Source organism: Prionailurus viverrinus, chromosome C1 (assembly GCF_022837055.1).
Source record: "Prionailurus viverrinus isolate Anna chromosome C1, UM_Priviv_1.0, whole genome shotgun sequence".
Taxonomy (NCBI): domain Eukaryota; kingdom Metazoa; phylum Chordata; class Mammalia; order Carnivora; family Felidae; genus Prionailurus; species Prionailurus viverrinus.
The window spans coordinates 183,269,668-183,287,886 of NC_062568.1; the positions used below are offsets into that span (position 1 = coordinate 183,269,668).

Consider the following 18,219-nt stretch of genomic DNA (forward strand, 5'->3'; position numbering starts at 1 on the left):
CTGTAAATAAAAGCCCCCGACTTGGATACAAACTAGGATGGGAGTTTCCCTGCTGCCACTGTCGGGGCAGGGTGGGCAGGGGCTCCTGAAGGGGAGGCACATTTGAGGAACATCTGTGGGAAGAACCGGATGGTGGCCTGCTGTGTAACTTTGGGCAGATCCCTTCAGCCATGTCCCAGCTGGGGACACCCAGCGTCTTGCCAAGGCCCAGAGCACAGAAGGTCCTCTGTGAGACCTGCTACCCACGGTGGGCTGGCCTGGGACAGGAACTGGTAATGAAAGATTGAAAGACTTGGTTCTTGCCTTCAGGGGTTCCCAGGTCTGTGGGACCTGGATCACTAGAGCAGAAGTGACATTCACTCATGCCACTTTCACTCGGGACGTCTAGGGGAGACTGGCTCAGATCTGATCTGATCTGAGTACCCCTGGGCACTCCCAGCCTCACAGCTTTGTAGGCCAGCAAGGCCACCCAAGAAGCAGGAAAGGGCATGGCGGGTACCTCGGACCCGTGCAAGGATGGGAGCCTTTGATTTTCAGGGAGTGACCGATCCCAGTGCTCCATTATTGATTTGGGTATTTGTTCCCCCAAATGAAGCATTCTACTGGCCTCAGCCCCTCCTGAAGGTACAGGACTCCAGCCTGAGGTCTAAGCATTTGCTGAAGCCTGGACCCTCCTACACCTCACCCTAAACTTGGCACTAGGTCCCCACACAAGCTGGGGCACCCTTTTCCTCCGAAGAGCAGGGCAGAGAACTCCTCTCACTAGTCCACCCCCGGTCCTCCCTCCCCTGCCTCAACACACACACACACACACCAGTGACATCTCCGCCCCCTTATCCCAAATGACAAACAGGACAGACAAGGTGAGGTAGCCCCAAGGACCACAGGGGTGACCTCGCCCTCAATACTTTAGCAAATCCTGTATCCCAGCCTCCCAGCTCCCCTGTCCCTCCCCCAGGAGCCCCCACTGCTGCTGTGGCTGCTGGAACAGGCTCAGGGGGTGAGGGGAAGAGAGTGGGAGTAGGAGGGGGGTGCCCCCTTCCCTAAGCCAAGTCACTGTACTTGTCCTAGTGCCTGAAGCCTTGGGCTTAGCCAGTGTGTGCCTCCTGGAGGTTTCCTCATGCGCCGGCTGGGGCTCCTTCCATGTCCCTCTCTGCAACTTTCCAGAGACCGGGTCCACTGGAGGATTTCAAATCTTATGCAAGTGTTACACCTCCTTCCTTAGGACTCAGGCATCTGAAGGGGCTGAAAGGGGGGCTGATTCCTAGGCACCAGCCTGGAGGGTGAATTTCACTAAGGAAAAACCCATGTTCTTATGATCCATATGACTCTCCTAAGCCTCTCTGACCTCATGTTGTCGCTGGGACCCCAGTATATTCCACTCCAGTCATGCCAGCCCCCACGCTGCTCCTTGAACATGCTGTGTCACACAAGTGTTGTGCCCCCTGCTCTTCCCCAAAAGATTGCTTTTTCCCAAAATATCATCACAACCAGTGCCCTTGTTTCTAGTCTTTACTCAAAATGACCTTCTCACTGCCCCCACCAATATTCCAGATACCCCTTTATTATCTCTCCTTTGCATTTATTGCTATTCAACAACATCATATAAGCTCCATAGGGCAGCAACTCTGGTCTCTCATTTGCTGCTCCATTCCCCAGCGCATAAAACAGTGCCGGGTGTGAGCATCTAGTAACATGGTGACTACAGCTGATAACACTGCCCTATATAATTAAAACTAAGAATAGAACTTAAATGTTCTCTCTCTCTCTCTCTCTCTCTCTCTCTCTCTCTCTCTCACACACACACACACACACACACACACACACACACACACACCATTTGAAAAGAAAAAAGTTTGAAAAACAAAACCAAAAACCAAACAAGAAACATTCCTGGCACATGGTAAGTACTTGATAAATAGTTATTAAATAAATGACTAGTATGTTCAGGATGCTGAAAGGAAGGCGCCACCGATCATCAAGCCAGGAAGGACTTGGTCTCAGCTTGTGTGTGATTGAGGCACATCCCCAGATGGCCCAGAGCATCCAGGTTCCTCCCTTCCCGTCAAGAATGAACCTCCAGGTCCGCCTGGGTGGCTCAGTCCGTTGAACATCTGACTCTTGTTTTCAGCTCAGGGTCACGATCTTGATCTCACCATTTTCTGAGTTTGAGCCTCATATCGGGCTCCGCACTGATGGCAGGGAGCCTGCTTGGGATTCCCTGTCTCCTCTCTCTCTGCCCCTCCTCCACTCATGCTGTCTCTCTCAAAACAAATAAACTTTAAAAAACAAAAAGAAGAATGAATAGCCACTACTGGACCTTGAGAGACAAAAGTCTAGTGCAACAAAAACGCAGTAGGAACTCAACCCCCACCCCTCCCCGTTTGCAGTCAGGAAAAGGGGGATTCAGGAAGCCCGAACTGCATCAAGCCAGTATTGCATCAAGAGAGCCCAGCTCCTTCTCAGAGGCCGAGCAGTCTCTCCTCCATGTGGCCTGCGAAGACTCAGGTCCCAAACCTGCCCCTGGCAGAACTCCAGGAGTCCGGATGATGGGATTTTTGTTTCAAGTAATTTAGTAAGTCACTAATCTTTCAACCCAGATGGCCAGTGTCCAACCCACGCTGCTAAAATCAACAGTGACAAGGGCTTTCAGCCAGAGCTCTGGTGTTCTACCGACAAACAGGGTCTCCAGTTGTCTGCTGGGTACTCTGGCACTTTCCAAAGGGGGTGTTGAGACCGGGGCACTGGGCGGGCTTAGAAGCTGATGAGGCCCTCTGCCAGGTAAGCATGCACAGGAACGGTGTAGCAGCAGCCCAGAGGCTGCTCTAAAAGATCGGGTAGGAGCAGAAATATTCCCAGGATAAATGGTGGGCTTGTTTCTTAGCCACAGAACAAGGCTTCTGTTGGTGATAGGACCCACAGCCAGTTGCCTTAGTTACTGAGCCTGTGTCATGCTGCTCACGAGGTCACCTTGAACCAAAGCTAGTGGATCTAGCTCCAGGTGGATGAGGAGAAATGTGTCCTCTGCCCCTTCGCCTACCCTATGTGATAAGCACCTCAAACTCAACCTGTTCAAAACTGAAGTCGTTCCCCTCCCCCAAACTGCTTCTTCAGCGTACCCTACCTCAGTGACTAGTTCTACCATCTACCAGGTGCCCAGGCCTGAAACCCACATCATCTTTAACTCCTGCCTTCACCTCCAACGCTAATTCATTTCCAACCCTGTCGATCTCTCCTTTTCACTCATTCAGCAAATATTCATTCATTCCATAAATACCGTTGTCTCCCCAGTTAGAATGTAAGCTCTATGAAGGCAGCTTTTTTTTGTTGTTGCTGTTCTCTTCACTGCTGTATTCTCAGCCTCCAACAATATACAGTATTTAACAGGAACTTTATATTAGCTAAATGAGTATTATTTGGGATAATATCCGTAAGCTTCATTATGGCACACAAGCCCCTTGGGCCTGGCCCATCTTCCTCTTCAGGCTCATTTCTCACTCCTAACTTCTTGCAGTTCCTAAAATGCCCCAGTTCTCTTGTTTTTATACCTGCTGTTCCCTGGAATACCACCCCCACCCTTCTTCAGCTGATTCCTACTCCTGTTTCAAAACTTGCTCAGGTCCTCTAGCAATCCTCTCCTCTCCACCTGCCAACTGCAAACTTCATCCTGCTTACTGGGTGTGGGCAGTCCTGGTTTCACAGATTTTTAGAAAATATGTATCTTCCTATCTGTCTCTGGTCAAACCGGGAAATCCTCCTCCCTGGAACCTATCCTGGATAAGAAGACCCAGAGGCTTTCCTATCTGTGTTGTCTGAACAGGATGGTACCGTTCCACTACGGGCCGTACCTGCCTTCCCACCAAACTATATATAGCCTGCTACACAAGTTACTTGCTTACATCATTGTGGTCCTGAAATGTACATTTGGAGATAGAAGTTCCTTGTAATTTTCTTTGTATAGCACCTAGGACAGAACTTAAAAACCCTCAAGTAGTACTCATTAAGCTTTCTGCTAATAATGATAAAACACTCAAAACAGTCAAAGCTACATAAAACATATGTGCAGAAGAATCCAAAGGGTTGATGAAGACCAAATGGAAGAAGGCTTCCTCAGGGAGGGGAATGCTACCTACAGGATTAAGGATGATGGGGAGAACATAAAGGCCACAGGCAAGCTGGCACCGTCACTGGAACTAACATTACTGAATTAATCCTAGGAATTCTGCTCCCATCCTCAACAGAGGGAAAATTTACTAGTAGCTCTCAGACTTCTGCAAAGGGCCAAGTTTGATACAAAGACAATATATACTTGGGGAGCCTGAGTGGCTCAGTTGGTTAAGCATCTGACTTCAGCTCAGGTCATGATCTCGTGTCGCGGTTCGTGGGTTTGAGCCCCACATCGGGCTCTGCGCTGAAGTTCGAGGCTGGAGCTTGCTTCAGATTCTGTATATCCCTCACTCTCTCTGCCCCTCTTCTGCTCACACACTCTTTCTCTCAGAAATAAACATTAAAAAATAAAAAAATTAAAAAGATAGTATATACTCTACCTCAGCAGACTCTACCTTATTCAGAGATCAACACTGCCGAGGCCCTGCCATTTTACCTGAGGCCTTAATCTGCTTTATCCTGTCCCCTGTATATTAGGGGGAGAATTAGGGTACAGAGTGCCACCTCCTTCCTTAGCTGGCCTCTCTACTCTTGCCCCTGACAGGTCAGAATCCAGGGAACCCATCAGTACTAGCCAGCCATCCCTATGCCTCTGCCATCCATAAACTGGAGGTGACTAGGTCAAACAATCACATATCAAAAAGCTAGCTATTGCTGTCACAGGTAAGGGAGCCCAAAGAGGCAGCTGGAGCAGACCAGACAGACCTAAGACAACCTGAGCTGATGGAAGTGGAGCAGTGGTTCCGAAGGAAGCTTCTGAGGAAACCTCAAGAAGCGGTGGCCCTCCGGAGGGGAGCAGGAGGAAGGCACAGAGACGGCTGTGCGCATCAGGCACAGGGTGGCAGTGGCGTCGCACAGCAGTAGGGCCGCTTCTTCCCACTCGTCACGACCAGCCCTCGGTCCCTCTGGGATAACAAACATACGTCTAGGTAACAAATGACACACAATTTTGTCAAATTAAGGACAAAGTCCATGAATCCGCATTGGCAATTTTTAATGTTTCACTTGTGCAGAACTGAAATTTGTATTCAAAGGCACAGAAGGAAGGAAAGGCAGTTATCACAGCGTGAATTCACAGATAAAGGGTGCTGGATAAAATCATCAGACTGCTCCTCTTTAGCCTTAGGAAAATAAATAATGCAGTACTAAACTAGCTTTATTTTTATTATATTTCCATGTAAAGGCAGTACCCAAATATCAGCTGAGTAAAAGACTTTCTGGCCAGATACCAAAGGTGCACAGCTGATCCGCTTTGGGATGAATGCCCAGAAAGGAAACATTACCAGAGGGTGCGAGCTCCAGGCACAAAGTAAGCTCTCATTCAGAAAATGGACAGAGATTCGAAGCAGTCAAACACACAGCTTTGAAAACTGGAAAAGTAATCTTTCGTGACATTTGTTTTGAAAATAAAAATTAGCTGCACATCAAGAACTGTAATTTTCAAAAATGGAATCAGGCCTGATTAGTACTTACGACTTCCCGATAAAAATTACAAAAATAAAAACTGAAACTCTTCTGTTCTTGAAAGAGATATAAAACTATATTTTTTTCCTGAAATACTGTAAGAGAACCATCAGTATTTCACCCTATGTCTCTTAAAATGTCCTTTTGTTCTTCTTTCCACATTCTGCCACTTTAAAAATAGCAAAACCTTTTCAATATGGCGATTGCTGCTAAGTGAAAGGATGTACTGTTTATTGAATCAGAGTATAAATGAGGAAAAAGCTGAAATGTTCTGAAAAATACTAGTTTACGCCGTAATGAGATCATATCCACCAGGTAGAAAGAAAGATAAAGACGGAGATTTTCCTAAAAACAAAAACAAAACCCAGTGATTTAAAACCTTCTAAACATAATTTCTAATTTCAAAGCACTATTTAGAAGCTCCTGATCGGTGTGATGCAAGAGAGGGAACAGAGACATTTGGTAGAACAGAACATATTTCTAATTGGTTTCATTTAAATCACATCAGCCTTACCAATTATTACCTTTCTTCCTTATGTAAAACACTGATTCACCAGGTTAGATCACAAGAACATGGAAGTAAAAACAAATCTCAACTCAGGTCCGAGCACAGTGATTTGGGACCACTGTCTCACTCCCTCACAGACAAAACTCTGGGTGGTGTTCCTCTTTTAAACACAGGCCCCCAAACACCTTATATGCAGGTTCCATATAAGTGTGTAAATAAAACAAGTTCTGTATTTTCTCAAATAATTTTAAAAGTTGATGGTAAAATTAGATGCTAGAAATAAAACCATGCTTTTAAAAACATTAAGCCTCAAAATTTCATCCAGTGTTTTAAGAAATGGATTATTAAAATCATTTTTGAAATGAGATATTAAATGTATTTAAATCTGGGTTTTTCTGTACTTAATAATTTTTCTTAAAAAAAAAAAAAAAAAAGGGTTAAAAACATCAAGAGCTGGAACATGCTGCCAGGACAGAAATAATCAGAAATGTCTTCAGTCGCAGACCCTGGGCACCTCAGTCTTGTTTTGAACTTTCCAAAGCTTGAAGCCTCTCCAGTAGTGGAGGGTGAGAATAATGCCACATTGAAAACAGCCAGTCCGAAACAGGGAATCCCAAGTTATCTTTGTTTAGTTTGATTAAAGCAGAATATAAGTCTTTAGCTTTTCCAAGTTTCTTGGCAAACGCATCGGCTTGAAACTCAAATCTGCGGCTTAGGACTGTTAGGCAGAAAGAAAGAACCTGAAAAAGTAAACAGAAGGGGTTTGACCACTGCCCGCCTCTGCGGCCACTGGCGGGCGCATGAGCAAGGCGTGCAGGCAAAGTCCAGCTCAGGATAAGAGAAACAACAGGTCCAAAGGAAGATCACTAGTATTTAGGGAACTAAGGTGGGGAATTGTTATAAATTGAGACTTTTCCCCCAAGCAAACAGACCAGAAACAGATATTTACCCAAATCAATGTTCTTCTTACCAAAAAAATACTAATTTTTAAGCATCTGCCAGGTGCCAGCCACTGCTGTAGGCACTTTATGTATTCCCCAACAATCCTACATGGTCATTAGTCTTACTGTTGTTTCACAGATGAGGAAGGTCATGTTCAGAGAGGTGAAATAACTTGGTGGAAGTCACACAGCTAGAAGGTTGTGACGCTGAGATTCTTGGTACCTCCATAGCCCACACACACCACCTTCCTCCGGGTCAGAGTTAAGTCGTGCTGATTTCTATTCAGGCTCTTTCTTTCTCTATTAAAATATATTCTTGGAGCGCCTGGGTGGCTCAGTCAGTTGAGCGTCCAACTTTGGCTCAGGTCGTGATCTCACAGCTCGTGAGTTTGAGCCCCGCGTCGGGCTTTGTGCTGACAGCTTGGAGCCTGGAGCCGGCTTTGGATTCTGTGCCTCCCTCTCTCTCTGCCCCAACCCACTCGCATTCTGTCTCTGTCTCTCGCAAAAATAAATAAACGTTAAAATAAATAAATAAGTGTGTGTGTGTGTGTGTGTGTGTGTGTGTGTGTGTGTGTGTGTATTCATTCTTGGGAGGCACCTGGGTGGCTCAGTCGGTTAAAGTGTCCAACTTCAGCTCAGGTCATGATCTCACAGTTTGTGAGTTCGAGCCCCACGTCCGGCTCTGTGCTGACAGCTCAGAGCCTGGAGCCTGCTTCAGATTCTATGTCTCCTCTCTCTGCCCCTCCTCCACTCATGCTCTGTCTCTCTCTCTCTCTCTCTCTCAAAAGTAAATAAACATTTTAAAAAACTTAAAAAAAATTCTTGCTCACTAATTCCATATAAGAGGCTATAGTCTACAACCTCAAAACAGAATTTTCTAAAATGTTCTGAGCTATGACAACATTGCCAGAATAAATATCCAGTCTCTGAATGGACCATTACAAAGGGGACAAACTTCATTTGAAAATACACATTTCTGGGGTGCCTGGGTGGCGCAGTCGGTTAAGCGTCCAACTTCAGCCAGGTCACGATCTCGCGGTCCGTGAGTTCGAGCCCTGAGTCAGGCTCTGGGCTGATGGCTCAGAGCCTGGAGCCTGTTTCCGTTTCTGTGTCTCCCTCTCTCTCTGCCCCTCGCCTGTTCATGCTCTGTCTCTCTCTGTCCCAAAAATAAATAAACATTGAAAAAAAAATTAAAAAAAAAAAAGAAAATACACATTTCTGAGGGAAAAATAATTTATTTGTATACTGGAGTACTTCAGGTTGAATGACATGAGTTCTAGTTCTTACCTTAAAATACTTCAGCATTACGACAAAAAATAAGTTTAAAAAAGTCTCTCATTTGTACCTCTCACTGCTATTAGCAAATAGAGAGTTTCAAAATGAAGTCTGGGAGTTCCTAATCCCTTCTTAGACATATTCAAAGCTAATATCTGAATTCTGCCTGAAATTTCTCTCCAAATCTTGAATAGACTTTTTGGGACAGAATCATTAAGTGGTCCTCGTAGAGCTATCGATGGATCAATTTTTCTCCTGATTGTAAGTGTCCCAAGCAAAGCATTCTTTACTAACCTGCACCTGCTGGCTCTGCCATACACTGCCAAACTTTTCTTAATATTAAGGGCAATTTCCCCATCTTTCCCAGGAAAATAGCTCTTTCTTATCATGCCCTCTTTTTAAATTTTATTAAAAATTTTTTTTAATGTTTATTTATCTTTGAGAGAAAGAGACAGAGCACAAGTGGGGGAGGGGGAGGGGCAGAGAGAGAGAGGGAGACACAGAATCTGAAGCAGGCTCCAGGCTGTGAGCTGTCAGCACCAAGCCCGATGTGGGGCTTGAACCCACAAACTGTGAGATCATGACCTGAGCCAAAGTCAGACGCTTAACGACTAAGCCACCCAGGCAGGCGCTCCATCCTATCATGCCCTCTTAAACGCTGACAATTAAACATAAGTCTTTTTGTTTAAATATCTAGTTCTTTTGAAACAAATCTCGTGGGCTCTTCAAGATTTTTTATTTTTTTTATTTTTTTTTAATTTTTTTTTTCAACGTTTATTTATTTTTGGGACAGAGAGAGACAGAGCATGAACGGGGGAGGGGCAGAGAGAGAGGGAGACACAGAATCGGAAACAGGCTCCAGGCTCTGAGCCATCAGCCCAGAGCCCGACGCGGGGCTCGAACTCCCGGACCGCGAGATCGTGACCTGGCTGAAGTCGGACGCCTAACCGACTGCGCCACCCAGGCGCCCCTCTTCAAGATTTTTTAAACAGTTGCTAATATCTCTGCGGATTAATCACGTTTCAAATTACTCTAATACCCCACATTTATTTGGGTGGTTTTTGAAGTGAACTCAACCACTCAATATAAGAGAGCAAACAAGCAAAACAAAAATCTCTGAGCAGTCAAATTAGCTGCGGCAAAGAATAACCACTAACACAGTGCATGCCTGTACTTAGAATAGGACCCTTCGAAACAGTCAATCTAGTAACCATGACCCAATGAGTTTGATGATCTGATTTTCTCGTCTAGGGTATGTTAAGGATACCAACTAGAAAGGGATAATGACATACAATAAAGTCACACTGACAGGATCATCAGCCTGACAGTGAGGGAAGAAACAAAAAAATTTGTTAAATAAATAGCACAACTGCTTCAAAAGCAGAGCAGCGGGAGTCACTCAGTATACATAGCTCAGTGTCCTTAAGGCACTCCTGAACTGTGAAGTTCTCTAGAGGTGCCTGGCTGGCTCAGTCAGTGGAGCATGGGACTCTTGATCTCAGAGTTGTTAGTTCAAGCCCCACACTGGGTATGGAGATTACTTAAAATCTTAAAAAAAAAAAAAAAAAAGTCTTCTTTAACCTCTTTAAGCAGTAACAAACTGCATAAGGCATTTTATAAATATTCTCAGTTAAAATAAAAAAGAATTTAAAAGTAATAAATCTCAGTGTTCTGGAAAACTTTGTTAGTTTATGTGGACAATGCTATGCAAATATGATCTATTCCTACTTCTCTTCCAAACTTCCTCCCCCTTTTTAATGGAGAAATAGGATTCATTTAGTTTATCTAAAAATCTTAACTCTACAACCTGTCTCAAAGAGAATTTTTGTCAATGGAGATCACTCAAAATCCCCAATATTATTTCCTGGCTTAATTTATCAAATATCATGACATGTTGCCATCATCAGATTTGTTAATATACAGTCTCAATCCATGCCGTATCACCTGTATGCAGTCTCCCTACTGGGCAACCGAGCAGTGATTCTTAAGCCTCACTTACCATAACACCCCGCCCAGTTCTGACTTAGAGGGCCTGTGGTGGGACCCTAAGGCCATTCTGAAGGGGATGGGTGGAGGATGCGATCAGGGGAACACTGTCACACTGCCTCCCTTATCCAGCCATACAGGCACTCAACTATCACTGTTTCGTCCCCTCACACACAGAAGATTTTCAGCCAAACACTGGTGAATACGTCATCTAGGACTTAGCATTCTCCTAGTTAATCTCCACCTACCATGCCTTTGAGGTACGTTAGGATCTAAGTTTTCACCACCAAAGTCTAGTAGTCCTCCACTATTCCCCCATTAACAGCACGCAAGCATTTGTTCATTTGGGCTTGGGTTTTTCTGCTACTTTCTTCTACTGGCCAGTAAATCAAGGGACTAAAAGGTTTTGTTTCATCTACTTGTTAAAACTACAGTTTTGTTTATTTTATTTCTTTTCCTAAAGGTTCTAGATTTGAAATACAAGGGCATATGTAAGATAATTATAAAGATTATACATTACCTCATTGTAAGGTGAAAAAATAAATTGGAAGATGATCAATAATCCAATTAGAGTGGGTTGGCTGTTATAGAAACCAAATGCAGAAAAAAGCTCCTTTCGACCAATTAATACAGCAAACAAGAAGAAACACAGGAAGGAATTCATCTGGAAAGAAAGATACAAAATCTCTCTAAGTTATTACTAAGGTAATTTATTTCACTGTGGAATCAGAAGTACCAAAAAAAACTAGAATCAGACATCATGGCGCGATTTTAACAATAGTGTTAGTGTAATCAGAGGAACAAGTTATTTAGGTAATTTTATAGTTTTATTCTAGAAAGAAAAATAAAATTTCCCCAAATGTATAAGCTGTAGAGTTTTTTAGAAGGACAGGCTTAAATGGAGGCTCTAATAACTGAGGGTTTGAAGTGGCCAACAGCAGGGGCGCCTGGGTGGCTCAGTCGGTTGGGCTTCCGACTTCAGCTCAGGTCATGATCTCGTGGTTCACGGTTTGAGCCCCACATCAGGCTCTGTGCTGACAGCTCGGAGCCTGGAGCCTGCTTCGGATTCAGTGTCTCCCTCTCTCCCTGCCCCTCCCCTGCTCGCGCTCAGTCTCACCCTCCCTCTCTCTCTCTCTCTCTCTCTCTCTCTCTCAAAAAAATAAATAAAAACATTAAAAAAAATAATGATAATAATAAAGTGGCCAACAGCAATGAGATATTTTCTTTCTGTAAAAAGTTAAACGGCTAGAATGGATTCTGGCTTTGTTTGCATTAAATCATAATCAGATACAAGGCCTTCCACCTGACTTTAATGTGGAAGCTCCAAGAAACAAGCTTCCCTTGAATACTTTTTAGGACCACTGGAGCTGTACTGAGCAGTTAGGTCCAAGAGAAAAATGGTGTGTCTTTAACAATAAATGAGAGAAAAAGAGTCAAAGTCTGTACCAAAATGTGAGTAAAGGGGTACTGGAGTAAGGTAGAGAACAAATACCATTCTTTCCCTCGGCAGGTCAGGATCTTGGGAGACCATAGGTACCATATTTGAGGGTGCTGCTCCAAACCATTTGCCAGAGAACTCAAACACTACCAGCCTAGAGTGGGGCTCAGCATAAGGTTCGCCAGCCCCAGGATGAAGTGCAAGCAGCTCGCCAGTCAGCCCTTGTAACCCCGTGGATCCACATGACAAGCTCCTAGAATTATGAAGGTCCTAGAATTATGAGCTATGCATATCATTTTTGTCAAGTAACTACTGTCTTTCTGAAAAACAACTCTGGGTTTGCTACTGTGCCCTACTAGAGACTGATTCCTGACTGGGACGGCAGGACCCTGCAAACCGAGCTGCCTCTCCTACACTGGATGCTATGCTGGCTCACCTAGCCAGGAAACTGGAATGTCCTGAAGCACCCCAACATCACGCCTAAGTGGCATATATGCGAGCGGGAATGAAGGATGTCATGAAGGCAGAAGTTAAAAGAGCAGGTAGCTCATACACCTAGTATGCCAACTCCTGACCCTCTGCCATCCTTCAACCAACCCTATTCATGGGGAGCTCCCTATAATCATTTGATTGAGGAGGAAAAGTCCGAGACCATTTTACAAATAACTTAATACAATTTGCTGGCACCAGCTGAAATGAACTGCTATGGCATTACAGAACCACTCAGGGCTGTTCCTGGCAAACAGTGGTGAAGGAAATACTCTCAGTGAAGGAAACTTTAGTAGTGTACCTCATTGCCCACTCAGTCTGGAAGAAGAGAAGGCCTGAGCTGAGGATAAAACCATTGGCAGTGGGTAAATATTGGTTTGGCTGGATGATCAGGGCCTCGGAACAAACTCAAGGATGGCTAACAAGAAGATCTGGAAAAGAGGTATGTGGAAAAACTTCCAAAATTAGCCCAGAGTACGATGATATATTGGCCCAATGTGAATGTTCACCAAACGAGTCCATGGTAAAGGAGGCTGTCGATAAGGTGGAGAAGATACCTGCTCTGTGGATGTCAGTCAGCCTCTTTCCCTAGACACTCTAGGACTTGGTCAAGGGACTCTTGAAAAAAGTGGTCAAGGTGCCAGAAATGGAGTCAGTGCATTGGTCAACAACCCAGACATTCCCCCCACTGGCTTTTGATGAGTGCCCAATCTATTAGAAGGGGCAGTCAACCCCACCCACATCAGGTACGACACCTCAGGGACCAGCCGACCACCTTAGGGTAGCCTAATTCCATTGGACCCCTTTCTTCATGAAGGCGGCTGAGACTTTCCTCTTTAGACTGAATACTCTGAACTTGGATTTAGACTTATCTTCTTATCTACTGCCATGTATCCATACAATTAGCCTCAAGCCAAGGAACTCATTTTCTGCTGAAAGATGCAAGGCAACAGGAAGGGCCCATGGGGGCTTACAAATCCTCACACACACCGTCCTCCAGAACCAGCGGCCCTTTAGAAAGGTACAAAGACCTACTTTAGACTCAGTGAAGGCCACACCTGCTCCAAACCAGTCAACAAAGTATAGTGCTATTTCACCTGGAGCCTGACAACTATGGTAACAGTTGGTTTAGAGAGGTGATTTAGGTCCCAGAGGAGGAATGTTATAGGAATAGTTATTTTCTTCTTTATCTTTACTACATTTTTCCAACTTCTTTTCAATAGATGTATAATGACTTTTAAAGGAGAAAAAAGTTTACCAAAAAATCCAGCTTATCAAGCCTCACGCTTCTTGATCTTCATAGCTGAGTGACTCTGCAGGCAGTGATGGTGGTGGTAACGATCAACACTGACACAGTCCTAACCACATTCCACGTACTACTCCACAGTCTTTACATGTGTTAACTCAGTGAATTCTTACATCAATCCTAGGAAGTATTATCATTCAATAAGGGATGGAGGCAGAGAGAGGTTAAGGAACTTGCCTGAGGGCACAGGGATGAAGTCAAGGAGCCGTGATTTGAAGCCAGGTATCCTGGCTACAGAGTCCTTCTTAACCTCTCTACTAGACCACCTCTCCAGCCTGCCATACTTCTCCTCTGACTACCTTGCCATAAAAAGGGAACTGTCACTCCCAACTTACCTGGCTGATAATGATATTTTTGACTGTGTGTCCCAACTTCCAGTGTCCCAGTTCATGGCCCAGTACAGCAAGCACTTCCTCATTTTTACATCCTTGTTTCTTATTCTAAATCAAAGAACACGTTGCAAATAAATTATTAACAACCTTGACAAAGTTTATACCTTTTAACCCAGTAAGAGCCCTTCTTAGATTCTAACTTAAAAAAAAAACAATCAGACTTTTGTGCAAAACTGTTCATTCATTTAACAAAACATTCTCTGAATCACTCCGTGGTAGACATTGGGTCAACCACTGGAGAGAGAATCATGAACAAGATAGACATTCCCTGACTTCATGAAACTTATAGTCTAACTTGGATTTGAAAACAAAAACAAAAACAAATGTTAAAAATATAAATCTTGAGGGTGGGAGATGGGTATTGAGGAGGGCACCTTTTGGGATGAGCATTGGGTGTTGTATGGAAACCATTTTGACAATAAATTTCATATATTTAAAAAAAAACAAAACAGGGGCGCCTGGGTGGCGCAGTCGGTTAAGCGTCCGACTTCAGCCAGGTCACGATCTCGCGGTCTGGGAGTTCGAGCCCCGCGTCGGGCTCTGGGCTGATGGCTCAGAGCCTGGAGCCTGTTTCCGATTCTGTGTCTCCCTCTCTCTCTTCCCTTCCCCCACTCGTGCTCTGTCTCTCTCAAAAATGTAAATAAACATTAAAAAAAATTAAAAAAACAAAACAAAACAAAAAATATAAATCTTTATCAGTAGGACAACATTTAAATAAATCATGACAAATTTATATGACAGCTATATTATAAACCCATTAGAAATGTTTCAAAAATTATGTTCTGACATGGGAAAACAGTTTACTAGGTGAAGAAAGCATGATACAAAGCTAAAAATAGTGATCCCAATGATGAAAAAATGTGAATGTGCACATAAAAATGAACAACACAGAAACAAATGATGTACATCAAATGTCAACAGTAGTTTTTTCTATGTGATAGAAATTATAGTGATGTGTAACTAGCTTATATCTTTCCTATTTTCCAAATTATCCACAAATAAGCACATATCACTTATGATCACAAATACACCATGAATTGCCATTTAAAAAATCAAAACTTCCAAGTCAAGGTAGCAGAAAGAACAAAATCCCCCATAAAACTAGGACCAAGAGATTTTTAAGATATTAAACCCGCAAGGAAGGGGAAAACAGGAGAGGTGACAACAGCAACATTTTGGAAGCAGGAAAGCAGATGGACAAGTGATATGGACTTAGCAGACTAAAGAAAGCTGACTCACAAGCCAGCAGTGCAGCAAGCAGAAGCAGCCTGATTTATCCCACACAGTCTTCACAGGGCTTGGGAACTAACAGCACTAGGTACTTCTGGAACTGGGGGAAGGGGGAAGGCAGCTAAAATAAGAATTGAGCGAGAGTGGTTTCAGCAGTGGTTAAAGCTATAGATTCCTTCTCCAACTCTACACAAAAAAGCAACTGCCCCTGTCCCTGGAAGGAGCCTAAACATTCATTCTCTCTGGGTAAAAGAAGAGGACCTTTCAACTAGCAAGTGGGCCTAGTGAAGGGCCAGGGCACACGAGCATGGTCTGCGTACACAGACTATGCGTCTGTGTTAGGTTAGCTATTGTAAGGGTATGCTGAACACTGAGGACTCTCCCCCCACCAAGCCCTCTCCCCACACTGGGCTCCCAGAACACTACCCCCCAGGCAGAGGATCAGATGAGTACTCCCTGGGAACTCTGACCACTCTACCAGGAAACACCTGAGGATACTAACACCCAGGTGTTCTCCAGCAAGAAGCCCACCCAGGTCACCCTACAGTGAAGCTCAAAGTGGACAAGCCTTAGCTACAGGCTCAGAGATTCCAATCAAGTTTTTAGCCCCCATTCTCTTACTAAGGAGTAGACAACCAAGAATTACCAGATATATGAAGGAAGCTGTTAAGACAGAACACTAGAACCTGAAAAAAAAAGCAGTATGGATGACATAGAAATTATATAAGGAAAATATTTGAATTTTTTTCCCTTCAACACATATGAAGACCGGGCTGGGAAAGATTAAAAAAAAATAACTACAAAAATTGCTAACATTTATTAAACAGTGACTACATACATAGGCCCTCTGTGCTAAATACTTAATCTCATTTATACATCAAAATCACCATGACAAAAGTATTCTTACCATACCACTTTATAGATGAGAAAATTTAGGCACAGAGAAGTTAACTAATTTTCCTCTAACCACAAAGCCAAAGTCTAGAATTTGAAGCCAAGTGGTCTGATGCCAGAGACCTGTACTTTCAACTTTTACAAACTATGAATGTAAAAGTATTCAATATTCATCAATCAAATAAGATAAATAACTTTAGTTGACACATATGTAATCATTTGCGTATTATTACAATATTACAAAATTAAACATAAATGGCAGGTGGTCATATGGATGATGATATATAATGTTTACTAAGCCAAATAAAATTCTGTTCATAAACTTCCCAGATTCAATGTAAACAGTGCCAACACACAATGAACAATTTAATCTTATACACACTCACACATGTACACACACATATTCACTCACGAACACACACACACACACACCCCCCTAGACACCTGAGTCTGCCCATGTTACTAACTAGATAGTCTGAAAAACCCTCAGACATCTAAAAATACTAAGTTACAAATATCCTTTTAGATATATAGTTTATTTAGTACGTCAGAAAAAAAAGGAAAAGCCAAAGGTGAGCAGGTGAAATTGAGATCTCTCGCACAAATCCATGAAGGGCTATACTCTGAGTCAAAGAGTGAGCTAGGAAAAACTACAGTGGCAAAATAAACCAAATTTGTCAAGTCTCACCTGAAGTGAAAAAAAAATATTTCTTACTAAAATTCAAAATCATTATCTGTATAATATGGTCCAGAAAAATCCCAAGCTGACCGATTAAAATACTTCTGGTTTGGTGGCACTGGGGACAGATGACCCAAGCAAATGCAAATCCTCTATTGAGGATTGTACCCTAAACCCAGACCCCTCAGGACTCCTAAAGATTAAAATCAGTGATGCATTATGAGGTCACAATAAAAATTACCAAAGACTTCAGAAGACAATGGAACAATGAGTAAGTTAGCAGAAACAATAAAGAGCACCATTAGCTCCATAAGACTTCAGATAATGGAACTATTAGCTACAAAAAAAACAAAAAACAAAAAAAAGAGCATGCTTTACACAAAGAGATCTAAAAACACTGAGGAAGGAACTAGAGAATTCCAGAAGCAACCAAACTGGTTTGAAAAAGAAACAAACAGAGCTTTAAAACTGAAACACAACAGGCTGGCTAAAGAATAAATAGATTAAATATCCCTAGAGAAAAGAATAAAGAGAGGGAAAATATGAAATAGTGTTTACCACTTGTGGAAGACAGAATGAGATAGTGTGACATTCATCTAACTGGAATTCCAGAAAGGCAGACTGGAGAGAATGGGAGAGAAGCAACACTCACAGATACAACTGGCCAAGAATTTTCAAAACTTCAGGAAAGATCTAAGTTGTTAGATTTAGGAATCACAATATATCCCAAGTAGGACTGAGATAAAGAAATCCATACCTGCAGAACATGAAAATCAAAGAGAAATCTTAAGAACCACCGAAGAGAACTATAAAGAAATGACAAAAGCTCAGAGTAGACTTTTTCAACAGGAACAAAAGCCACAACACAATGGAATGGCATCTTTAAAGTGCTAATATAAATAGCTCAATGAGACAGTCAGTCCTGGGTCGCCTGGCTGGCTCAGTGGGTTGAGCATCCAACTCTTGATTTTGGCTGCGGTCATGATCTCATGGGTTGCTTAGGATTCTCTCTCTCTCCCTCTCTCTCTGCCCCTCCCCTGCTTATGTTTTCTCTGTTTCTCTCAAAAAAGAAAAAAAAAAAAAGATAGTCTTAAATTGACATCTAAGCATGAGAATGAAATAAAAACAAAATCCAAAAATTTCTTAAGAAGTTGCTAAGACATATACTTCTGGAAAAAGGAAAGTTATTTGTGAAAGGAAGGTATAAGATGAATAAGGAATGGTAAGCAAAGAAACAGGTAAGCATATGAGTAAATCTAAAAAATGACTGTATGAAATAATAATTATAATGCTAATTTGGGGGATAAAAATAAAATAAAATAAAAATAAAACACAAGATGAAAGGAGGAATTGGATCAAAGGGTATATGGTCCCTGGATTGTTCAGGAAGCAGTGAAGATACTATATATTTTAAGATTTTAAGTTATATGGGCAATCCTAATTTTTTTTT

General features: G+C 42.9%; 1 protein-coding gene across 2 annotated transcripts in view; it reads right to left on the minus strand.

Annotated features, from left to right (window-relative positions):
• Window positions 1–5,144: 5,144 nt before the first annotated feature.
• The window catches only part of ZMPSTE24 (zinc metallopeptidase STE24), a 41,635-nt gene continuing 28,560 nt past the window's right edge, over window positions 5,145–18,219 (minus strand). For both annotated transcript variants that reach the window (XM_047872544.1, XM_047872543.1), the window contains 3 exons: window positions 13,910–14,014; window positions 10,862–11,005; window positions 5,145–6,879 (listed from right to left, as the gene is read on the minus strand). In XM_047872544.1, the coding sequence (XP_047728500.1) occupies window positions 6,655–6,879; window positions 10,862–11,005; window positions 13,910–14,014 (474 nt within the window). In that variant the 3' untranslated portion in view covers window positions 5,145–6,654. The remainder of the gene's footprint in view (window positions 6,880–10,861; window positions 11,006–13,909; window positions 14,015–18,219) is intronic.